Raw genomic sequence first — 12,042 nt, forward strand, 5'->3', positions numbered from 1 at the left:
ACAGTCTCCTGTTTCCTAAAAGATTTCCTAGATTATCAACCCAAACAGATACTCATGGTTATTTTTTATAAAGTCCCTCTCACCCCCATGGATTCCTTATGTACAACTTTATGTGGACCCTGGCACTTGCCCAGGTATTCCCAGTGCTGGCCCAGTACAAACCCTTTCCATGAGCTCAAGTTGAGGATATGTAGCATTTGGTATGGGGCACCTTCAATTTCCCGTTCTTCAATTCTCTGGGGCTCCAAATAGTTGGTCAACAGCAATCAGACAGGTTTGCACCTAGAGACAGATTTCTTTACCAACTTTTTGTGTTTTATTTAGAAAATTGAAGCCAGGATATCAGCTGATGAAGATCTGAAGCTTTCTGATCTTCTGAAATATTATTTAAGGGAATCACAAGCTGCTAAGGTAAGTGGTTACTAAAAATTACTGTTAATGGGAACATTTAAGCCTTCAGATCTCATATCCTCTGGATCAATACTGTATAATGTAGAGTTAATAGGTCGGACTTGATGGACTGATGTGTTTTTCTAACCTTCTTTACCATGATGCTTATTAATATAGATCTCCGTGGCTCCTACAAGCAATGAAACTTTGTGGGGGAGGAATAATGGCTGTAGTTGACATCAGTTTGTATAAAAGCAATTGAACGCTGGGATATAAGGAAGACATTTCCCTGTGCTCTGATTCCTGCTGGAGTATAATCCTATATTTCGGCCCCTTCCTCTTGTCTATCAATCTATCGCCATACCCGTGCTTTTCGATCGACCATTGATGTTTGATTAATCTCTACCTCAATTCAAACCCCTCATGCAAGTTTCCAGGACTTTTCCCGAGCTCCACCGATTCTCTGGAATGTCCTCCTTCGGACTCTGAGTACAGTATTTTTCGGAGTATAAGGCGCACCGGAGTATAAGGCGCACCGGAGTATAAGGCGCACCATCAATAAATGCCTGCTAAATTGTCTAGGTTCATATATAAGGTGCACTGGACTATAAGGCGCACCTGATTATAGGGATGAATGACCAGCAGGTGGCAGACCTGTGCACAGTTCAAGGCAGCTGTTGTCTGTAAGTAACAAAAAAGAAGGGGAGAGCCAGCTCACCAATCAGCCCTTTCTCGCAGTCCTCCAGGTGCACGGATATACGTGAAAGCCCACACGAACATCAGTAATTCAAATAGCACAGGGTTCCAGCACTTTCAGAGAGGACGCTTGTAGATTTTCAAAGGCTTTATTGCATCGATAAAAAGTCACAGCATGTGCAGCATATAGACACAAGAAAAGATCTACGCGTTTCGTCCGATTAGGACTTAGTCATGATCCCACCATCCTAATCGGACGAAACGCGTAGATCTTTTCTTGTGTCTATATGCTGCACATGCTGTGACTTTTTATCGATGCAATAAAGCCTTTGAAAATCTACAAGCGTCCTCTGTGAAAGTGCTGGAACCCTGTGCTATTTGAATTACTGTTGTCTGTAAGTAAGGTTCTTATATAAGGCGCACTGGTCTATAAGGCGCACCTTTGATTTCTGAGAAAATCAAAGGCTTTATTCTGCGCTATAGTCCGAAAAATACGGTAATACCCACCCTGCAAAGCTTCAAACGTGCTCTTAAAACTCCTCTCTTTAGGCAGATCTATCACACTCACTAACTGCATGAAATGTCAACTCCCTTTACTAATCCATCCTGTGTCCTCCTCCCGTCTGTTATTCGGCAAACAGCAGATATATACCAAGCTCCAGGCTTCTCTGCAGTCCCATTGACTTTGGACTTTGTATATAAGACGGGGCTGATTTGTTAAGCGCTATGGAATGTGATGGCGCTATATAAAGATTATTATCTAGGGTGCAGGGCTAGCAGGACATCATGCTGCTACAGTAGGTGCCACATATTCGCTACCGCCGGTCCCATCTACATTTTGAAAAGGACACATTTGAGTTATCGCAGTCTTTTTTCGTTTTTGATTAGAGGAAAATTGAGAGAAAAAGTTTCTTTTTTTTTATTTTTTGGTTTGCAAGTATATTTAATCATAATACCTATGCTCCTTTCCAGGATCTCTTGTACAGAAGATCCCGTTCTTTGGTAGATTATGAAAACGCTAATAAAGCACTAGACAAAGCAAGAGCTAAAAACAAGGATGTGCTGTCCGCAGAAACCACTCAGCAGTTGTGCTGCCAGAAGTTTGAGAAGATCTCGGAATCTGCTAAACAAGGTAATGGAATGAAATGTGGATGTATCTACTGCTAATGGTTCAACAACCGTTATACTGAGGTTTGACTGGTGTGGGCAGGGAACACTAGTGAGAACAAAATGCACAAGGTAAGCGGCACAACCTAAGGACTGAGCAGGAGTTCCCACTATGCTTGTCTGCAGGCTAGGAGGTGCGAGGCCCTATCCCTGAAATCAAGATTATGCTCCATAATTGTTGGCCATGCTCAAACAGCGCTCGCTTTACTTATAGGTCATTCAGTGTAGCATGATCAAGCATGCACATTTATATGGGAGACTTGATCGGGGTCTTGTGCATGCACAAGAGAGGGGACATGTGGAGGGGGGCAGATTTTGACTAATAGAGGACCTGTCACCCTAAAACAAACGCTACAGTGTTACAATGTTAGCATTATCAGAACCCTCCAGTAACGCTATCTAACACTGCCGTGCTGTACATCAAACGCCGGACCGCTCTCTAAGTGATCCGGCGTATTCATGAGGGGGCGGTCCTAGGCACTGCCTCTTCCCCGGACTGCCCTGCTCACTCCATAGGTCGACAATCACTGCCGCGCGCCATGCCCCTAATCCCGCCCCCTCGTGAATTTTCAGGGTGACTGGTCCGCTTTAAGCGTTCAGCTTCCCGCCTCCATTACATTTGTTTGTGGATGGATTGGATGCTGTATCAGGTACTGCATGTAGGTCGCCTCCTCAGCTTCTTAGTCAGGAGGCTGAGAAAATTGCTCACAGATAAAGAAAATATTTTCTTTATCTGCTGCTAAATTTTGAAAAGGGATCACATGAACTAATTGTCCATTTTATTAACCCTCTCCTACCCAGAAAAGTGTCATTTACACTTTGTGGTACATTGAGTGATCTTTTTTTTCATAATAAAGGGAGAGAATGAACATCCTATTCTCTTCGCCTAATGTGGCTTCATATTAACACTATGACCCAGAACTTGTCCAAAAAGTTGCTTGTAAAACGAAAAACACACATTCCTGAATAAAGTTTTTATTTCACACCGTCCTCCATTACTTGCACTACGTTATGACGTTTTTACTCAAATTCTTATGAACCGCAGAAGGTTCCGTTATTGTGCTTCTAATACAACGCAGCACATATTACACCCATCTAAAAGCGACCTTTTTTATCTCATTAGCCTGGTTTTAGATGTTTAGAAACCGTATTAAAGGACTACTGCCTTCCAATTCAAAAAGTTTTGTTCCACCTCAGGTCTCAAAAATTCAAAATAGAGCAGTGACTGCCTGTAAATAGGAACATTAAAAATATAAATCTTTATTAGCAGGGGCGTAACTAGGAGAGGCTGGGCCCCATAGCAGATTTCTGCATGGGGCCCCCCTTCCCCTTAAAATATATATATATGGCAGGCACACGTCGGGCGCGCTGGAGAGGAGAGGTGGGCGCGAGTGGGGGGGGGGCAGAGTGTCGATTGTGCGCGTCAGAGAGGTGGCTGGGGGGGCGGGTCATAGAGGTGGCTGGGGGGGCGGGTCAGGGAGATGAGCAGGCAGGCGATCCCGGAAAGAGGTGGGTGGGCCAGGAGGGTTGTTTAGATGCACAGAGAGGGAGGGGCCCGGGGGCACGATCCGGCAGGCACCCGGCACAGCAGCCCCGGACCACTTACTCCAAGCGAGTGGCAAAGCACTGCAGGGAGCGTGCATCCCCGGGCCCCGTAGCAACCGCTACGGCGGTAGTTACGCCACTGTTTATTAGTTATAAAGGTAAAAACTCGGCCCATAGCCAAAAAATTCTTGCATTGATTTCATGCATATACAGGTTTAGGTACCTCTATTAGGACCAGAACATCTTCCAGCACTCTGCCTAAATATTGGGGTCGGAGGATATACAGATAATGATCTGTCACCTCACTAGTCTCCCCCGTTACTTAACAGTGGCGGCTGGAGTGTCACTTGGTCACACTTCTTACGGGGTATTAGCCCCCTAGAGGACCTATTAACGTGCTGGAGTAAAAAGCCAAGGATATGGTATTCAATCCCCAAAGATATTAATCCTATGGCTTCCACCCATATATAAAAATCTTATACGGTGCCGTGTAGCAGTGACATCCAGCTGCACGGTCACACATTTACACCTATGCACCTAACGCGTTTCCCTGCTACTGATAGACTTAGCAGTTCATCAGAGGTGTGTCATGTATTCAATAGAAATATAGCACATATAGAACGGGTAATGGCGTGCCATCTCACACTTATTCACGCCATGGCCCGTCTAGATATTATTAATGTGCCATATTAGTGTCTGGGTCAGTGGTTCTCACTGGATCGTGCACCAAATTTAAGCCAGTATACTTTATGTATTATTAGTTCCTACCTCACTGGCTAATGTATTATTGCACACAGCAATGGCTGACTACCTAGACAAAACGCCGGCACTAGTTTGGCTGCGCGTTGCACGTGCACGCGCGGCTATGTATAGCCTAAGCTCCGCCCGGCGTTTTGTCTAGTGCTGTGTGCAATAATACATTAGCCAGTGAGGTAGGAACTAATAATACATAAAGTATACTGGCTTAAATTTGGTGCACGATCCAGTGAGAACCACTGACCCAGACACTAATATGGCACATTAATAATATCTAGACGGGCCATGGCGTGAATAAGTGTGAGATGGCACGCCATTACCCGTTCTATATGTGCTATATTTCTATTGAATACATGACACACCTCTGATGAATTGCTAAGTCTATCAGTAGCAGGGAAACGCGTTAGGTGCATAGGTGTAAATGTGTGACCGTGCAGCTGGATGTCACTGCTACACGGCACCGTATAAGATTTTTATATATGGGTGGAAGCCATAGGATTAATATCTTTGGGGATTGAATACCATATCCTTGGCTTTTTACTCCAGCACGTTAATAGGTCCTCTAGGGGGCTAATACCCCGTAAGAAGTGTGACCAAGTGACACTCCAGCCGCCACTGTTAAGTAACGGGGGAGACTAGTGAGGTGACAGATCATTATCTGTATATCCTCCGACCCCAATATTTAGGCAGAGTGCTGGAAGATGTTCTGGTCCTAATAGAGGTACCTAAACCTGTATATGGATGAAATCAATGCAAGAATTTTTTGGCTATGGGCCGAGTTTTTACCTTTATAACTAATAAAGATTTATATTTTTAATGTTCCTATTTACAGGCAGTCACTGCTCTATTTTGGTTTTAGATGTTTAGTTTATTTGGGTTACCGATATATACAATAACATTTGGGTGAAGCTCTGTGCAATTTTCAGCAAAAATAGTTTGCCTTCCCCTGTGGATTTAACATTCCCTTTTCTGCATGTTTTGGTGAATAAACAAATGTGGGGTCTGTATGAGCTCCTCACACATTGCTGTACATTTTCTTTATAGAAGTGGTCTGGACTAGACATTTTAGTATTTTAGTAGAAATTTTCATGTAATGTTTTGGGATTATATCACAGTTTGCTGCAGAGTTGTTTGAACACCGCACACGTTTATCTACTCCATTTAGGAGATGTGAAGAAAAATATTTTTTGTTTGGGGGCAGATTTTTTTTTTTTTAACCCCTTAACGACCTGGACCTTTTTTTTGTTTTTTCATTTCCATTTTTCACTCCCCACCTTCAAAAATCTAATAACTTCTTTTTTATTTTTACAATTAAAGAGCTCTCTGGTGGCTTTTTTCATAACAAATTGCACTTCATAGTGATGGTTTTGAATATTCCATGCTGTGTACTGGGAAGCGGGAAAAAAATTCCAAATGCAGTGAAAATGGTGAAAAACCGCATTTGCGGCATTTTCTTACGGGCTTGGATTTTACGGCTTTCACTGAGCGCCCCAAATGACATCTCTACTTTATTCTTTTTGGTGGGTGCTATCATGCGGATAACAAATTTGTACAGGTTTTATAATGTTTTCATACATTTACAAAAATTAAAACCTCCTGTACAAAATTCTTTTTTCTGATGTTTGCCATTATCTGGCGCTAATAACTTTTTCATACTTTGGTGTTTTCATATTTTTTAAATCGGCAAAAAATAACAATTTTCGACTTTGGGGCGCTATTTTCCATTACAGGGTTAAACGCAGTGAAAAACAGTTATTATATTTTGTTAGATTGGGCATTTCCAGATGCGACGATACCTAAAGTGTTTGATTTCACTACAGTATGGCAGTATATGGGGATTTTCCACCTCATTCATTAAAATGTGTAAATCGCACATTGTAATGAATGGGTTAAAACAAGACAGTCATGGCAACCAATCGCCGCTCCCCGATGACGTCATGGGAACCAATGATCATCACCGAGATGGCGGCGCTGCCATCTTTTTGAAGCAGCTTTGCTGGCGATGATGGACGTAATGGCAATATGCAGCAAAGTCTTCCCGGCTATGGAGAGTGCTTAGCCTGTGAGCCCTCTCCATGCACCCGCACCTGACGTGCGCCATACTATTACGCCGCGCATCGGGCAGGGGTTAAATAAAATGATACAATTAGAGTCAAAATGGCATGAAGGTGCCTTTGTCTATAAACTCTATAAACTGTTCTGGTCAATAACGCAATAAAATTTCCTTGAAACTCCTGGCAGGGAAAGAGTTAAGCCATTTGAAAAAAATAAAAGTTCTGGAACCCCTGCCAATAAGGTGTGGGGGTGCAGTGCTCTACCCCATGTGTAGGTACTTGTTATAATGAACATGTTCCGAGAATGTGTTGAGCTGTTCCTCCCAGGTCTACGTCACTACACTCCGTTTCAAACTTCCCCGCATGCGCAGTCCGCCTGTCAGTCTGGCATCGGCGTGCATGTCCGCTGCCAGGCCTACAGCTGCACCGCGCATGCGTCTGCAATGTGTATGGCGCTGGTGTGATTGAGAGCTAGCCAGCCGTGCACTGGTGCATGTGGTTGCACCTGTAGGCCTGGACGCACATGCCGATGCCAGACTAACAGGCGGACTGCGCATGCGGGGAAGTTTAAAAGGAGTGTAGTGATGTAGAGTTGGGGGAAGTGTTTTGATTTGTGGGTTGAAGCGAGAGCCGCAGTGAAGAGGCGGGCAGAGCTTGAGTGGCTTGGGAAGCCGCCCCTCCTCCTTGACTGCATAAATGAACATGGACAAGAAGAATAGAAGTTGTTTCTATCACACAACAGCAATGCAGAGTAACAGGATTAGAGGCATTGTAATGACCCTACAGTGAGCTCTAGGTACTGTCCGGATTATCTAGCTGATCAGAGGTGACGGGTTCCCCTTAAGGGGTTAAGAATTCCTTCATGACATTACTTATAGACACGTGATGCAGCATTCCTTCATACTTGTGTAATGCTCACACGTATTTCCTATATAATAGAAACTGTAACAACACTTTTTATTTAACTCCTTACTAGCAGACACTTTTCACAGACATCCACCTTGGGCATATTCCTGCCTGCCTCCTGTAGGGGGCGCATGATCATCACTGCAGCTGTTTAGTTGTAACTGTACCTGTACTCCGAGCTTTGCATTAGTACTTGGTCGTCTTGAGAGCTCAGTTGAATAGGACAACCAACCAATATCGCATCTTCTTCCAAATAATTATAATATTCAGTGCAATTTCCTTCTAACCCCTTCTGGTCGAAGCCATTTTAGGGCTCCAGGACCAAGCCCAATTTTTTTATATCTCCACATGTGTCCCTATAAGTGGTTATACATTTGTAACACTTTAACATATCCAGGGGATTTTGAGATTGTTTTCTCGTCACACGTTGTACTTCAAATGATGATATGTTTTGTATTTAGTTATATAAAAACAAAAATGGCCAAAAATGTGAAAAAAATCTCCATATTTAAAGTTCTACATTCTCTGCTTTTCCGGCAGATAGCACCCAAATAACTTCTTAACTAACATTTCCCGAATGTCTGCTATATATATCGTCATGGCTTGTCATTCATCCTCTCATTTTTCTAGGTTGTTAGGAGGTTCCGAATTTTGGGTGCAGATTTGCATTGTCACATTTTACAGGTTGTTTTTTTTTTTTTTTTTTATTTGGACATATGGGGGCTTATTTTTTGTGAGATGAGATCCACTTGCCAAATACACCATTTAGGGCAATTCAAGTCTTGGAGAGGGTTAAGAAAATCATTAATACTTGTTTGGGGTTTTTGGCCGTGATACCTCTTTTATATAGCTTTTTACGCATGACTTTTTTTGTAGAATATAGAACTCATTTGGAGAGAGATTTGCTTGTTTTTGCCAAGTTCTAAGAAGCATAACAATTTTTTTTTGTTTATGGAGCTGTTCTAGGGCTTGTTTTTTTTTTTTGCGGGACAAGCTGTACTTTTTATTGCTATCATGTCGGGGTAAATGTTACTTTTTGATAACTTTTTTGTTTTTATGAGGTTGGGTGTGAGAATGTATAATCATTTACGGCGTTCAGTAACAATTTTTACTTTATTGTACATGTTGTTATAGATGTGGTGATACCACAAAAGCACTACGGTACGTATTGGGTGATTCTCACTTTATATGTTGTATGCAATTTTTTTTACAGGATGTGGGATTTATGGGACTTGTTCATTTTCTATTTTTTTTTTTTTTTTCTAATAAATGGCATAAGGGGGATAGTGCACCGACATTACATTATTGCGTCTCTTCTAAAGAAAAATGTAATGTGACATTTTTCTACAGCATGAGTATTTTATTATGGAAGAAAACAGGAAGAACGTATCCCATGATGAATCATCTGTGGGAGGCGATCACAGCGGCGTTATAGATAGAAAGACAACATCTGTTGAAGGGGAAAAAAACTCCATTAAGAGCCAAGAAGTCCTAGAGCAGATCTGCCTGTTATACAGGTGGTCCCCTACTTATGAACATTCGACTTACATAGGACCCCTAGTTACAGACCTCTGGATATTGATAATTTACTGTACTTTAGTCCCAGGCTACAATGATCAGCTATAACTGTTATTAATGGTGTCTGTTATTAAGCTTTTTTGTCAATCCTGGTTCTTATGACAATCCAACATTTTTAAAATCCAATTGTCACAGAGACCAAAAAAAGTTCTGGCTGGGATTACAATGATAAAATATACAGTTCCGACTTACTTACAAATTCAACTTGAGAACAAACCTACAGACCCTATCTTGTATGTAACCCGGGGGACTGCCTGTACATCTATGTACAGGTAAATAGACTTCCAGACACCCAGGTGCCCGCTGCTAATCAGTGTCTTTCCCAACACATAACAGAAATGCCCGTAGACGCCCACCCATCACTAAATTGGTGCCTTTTTTTTTCTTGAAAGTATTGCTGAAATAAAATCTCGGTATACTCGCCATGTGGTAAGACTTACCTGTCCCCCCCTTCCCCTCCACTTACCTAACATAAGATGGCAGCAGTCATATGTCACCATGACATCGCTGAAGGCCAGAGAACTGAGAATATCAGGGGATCGGGCAAACATGGAGCTCCAGTTACAGTCATTCTGTCTAATCCATTTTTGCAAGGAATCGGCTACGGATGTTTCAATTTTATTTTTAATCAAATATTATTTGAAGTTAGTTATCTTTTTAGAAGACATCCTAAATACACAAAAACAACCCAAACCCACAGATGTTTTATATGGTAATGTCTCGGTCATTGCAACATTTTGGTTTGGAATCAACTTACACATGTGATTTTCGTTTTCTAGAACTCATGGACTTTAAAACAAGAAGAGTTGCTGCTTTTCGTAAAAATTTAGTAGAGCTCGCTGAACTGGAACTCAAGCACGCCAAGGTACACTCATTTATCCGTTTCCTCCTCTTGTGCCTCAGTGTCCTGCATCCCAATAATGGTTGCTATGGTAACACTCCGGGAAATGGGCCAAGCTACACAGTTCTGGGAAGGACCCGAGGCCGGAAAAACCTGCTATAATTTTATTAAGGGACACTTAGTCATCTGTTGTTTTATAGTCATTTTACTATTATACTGATTATACCATTACATGTCCTTGCAATGTACGTACAGTGGAAAACTACAATATAGTTGCACGAATTCTGCTAATTATTAATAAATCCACAGAATCCCAGCATAGATTCTCCATCGATTTCTCCTATTGTGAATGTGGATTTAGGAGCAACAGTAGACTTTTTCTCCTGTGTGTGAATGTAGCCCAGCAGCACTTAAAGGAAACCTACCATTTGATTTGATGCATTAGGAAGCAAACATACCTTGCGAATGCTGTAGCTACACTGATGCAGAAACATATCTTGGTTAATCCTAGAGTTGAGTGGTTTTGCTAAAAAAACAGTTCTAACATTCAGGACCTTAGGAAAGCTGGGTGAGGCTGGCTGCCTACATAAACACATTATACATGGAGCTTGTCATTGCACATGGCGCTTAGTCAAGACATGACTAATCAACCTGAGCTGTATCACTCATACACAGCAGCTGGGGGATGGTGCAGCGATGGATTATTCTGCCTTCAGGCACAACTCAGGGATTACATCATCCTCTCCTGCAGTGAATAACTAATCTGCTAGGAGAAACACTGAGCAAACCACAAAAGCGACAGAGCTTCATTATCATAATCTTATATCCTTTTCATCAGCAAAACCACTCAGCTCAGGGATTAACCAAGATATGTTTCTGCATCAGTGTAGCTACAGCGTTCTCAAGGTATGTTTGCTTCATAAAGCATCAAATCAAATGGTAGGTTTCCTTTAACATCCACAAAATGAAGGTTATATAGATGGAGAGCTGTGTCCGCACTTACAGGGGTTGCACTAAGTTCACAAGTTATCCCCTATCCATGAGGTGATTGGTCTAACTGCTGGGACCCCAATTGATCATAAGAATGGGACCCGGAGCAATCTGAAGAACGAGATATTTGTTCTCGGTAATATGTGCTTGTCTCCTGCTGCTCCATACAGCAGTGTGGGAGTTTTGGAAATTGCTGAGCACATTGTTTGGTTATCCCTAACACACTCATTCACTGGGGGACTTTTATCATACTCTGCAGTGAAAGCCTCCACTCCTCTGCCCTGCAGGATATATTGGAGGCAGCGACCCGCTGATGTATCCGGCTGCCCTGGTGTGCAGTTCTAATTGTGCAGGCTATAGCGAGTACACAGGTGCGGGGCAGGAACGTCCCCCATCAGACCTCTCCATGCTCACATCTTTTGTGAATTGAGACCTTTGAAAAGTTCCTCTAGTCCCCCTTGGTGTATTGGAAGCAAGTGCAAGTACTTTTTCTTAAAACATTTTAGAACGTTTTGTGTAACTCTTTGATAATAAGTCCGATATCAAGCAAGCCGTAAAGAAGAGAAAAGCAACAGATTTATGAAAGGAAATCTACCTTCAAAATCCATCATGATAAACAAGGGGCTCTTAGATCCAGGATGTGACTGTGGTCATCTACTTAGATCTGTTATCCATGGCCTCCTTCCTTCTAATATCTACTTTAAAAATTAGGCTAATGAGCGAGAGGCTCTGGGGGGGCAGTGTTACCAGACCTTCTCCGTGTTGTAGCTTTACAGGCTGTCTTCCCCCCTCATCATGATGGAAATATGACAGGCGGAGCACCAAAGACGATCACATCCTAAGGAGCCTGCCTAATAATAATTACCCCCAGTGAGTGAGAGTGCTGTGGATAAATGAAAGCTATGCTAGACACTGCCATACTGCTGAATCATGCTGCAGGACGCATGCCCCCATAAGTGAGAACAAGTCTCCCATTCTACAGATTGCTGGGGGTCCCGTTCTTGTGATCAGTGAGGATTATCTTCCAATCCCCCGAACCTGTGTATAGGGGATGACTTGCAATCTTGGTGTTACCCATTTAATATGTTTCCCTATATGCAATCTTTTTATATTGTAGTG

The 12,042-nt window shown here is 42.4% G+C and overlaps 1 protein-coding gene across 3 annotated transcripts in view; it reads left to right on the plus strand.

Annotated features, from left to right (window-relative positions):
• Positions 1-12,042, plus strand: part of SNX6 (sorting nexin 6) — a 35,667-nt gene that overhangs the window by 22,884 nt on the left and 741 nt on the right. The window contains exons 11-13 of one of the 3 annotated variants that reach the window (XM_072115517.1): positions 325-411; positions 2,059-2,218; positions 8,649-9,823. In XM_072115517.1, the coding sequence (XP_071971618.1) occupies positions 325-411; positions 2,059-2,218; positions 8,649-8,851 (450 nt within the window). In that variant the 3' untranslated portion in view covers positions 8,852-9,823. Of the gene's footprint in view, positions 1-324; positions 412-2,058; positions 2,219-8,648; positions 9,829-9,871; positions 9,958-12,042 lie in introns of those variants that run through there. The other 2 variants (XM_072115519.1, XM_072115518.1) reach the window with 2 other exon arrangements.

This window comes from Engystomops pustulosus, chromosome 7, assembly GCF_040894005.1.
Source record: "Engystomops pustulosus chromosome 7, aEngPut4.maternal, whole genome shotgun sequence".
NCBI classification, from domain to species: domain Eukaryota; kingdom Metazoa; phylum Chordata; class Amphibia; order Anura; family Leptodactylidae; genus Engystomops; species Engystomops pustulosus.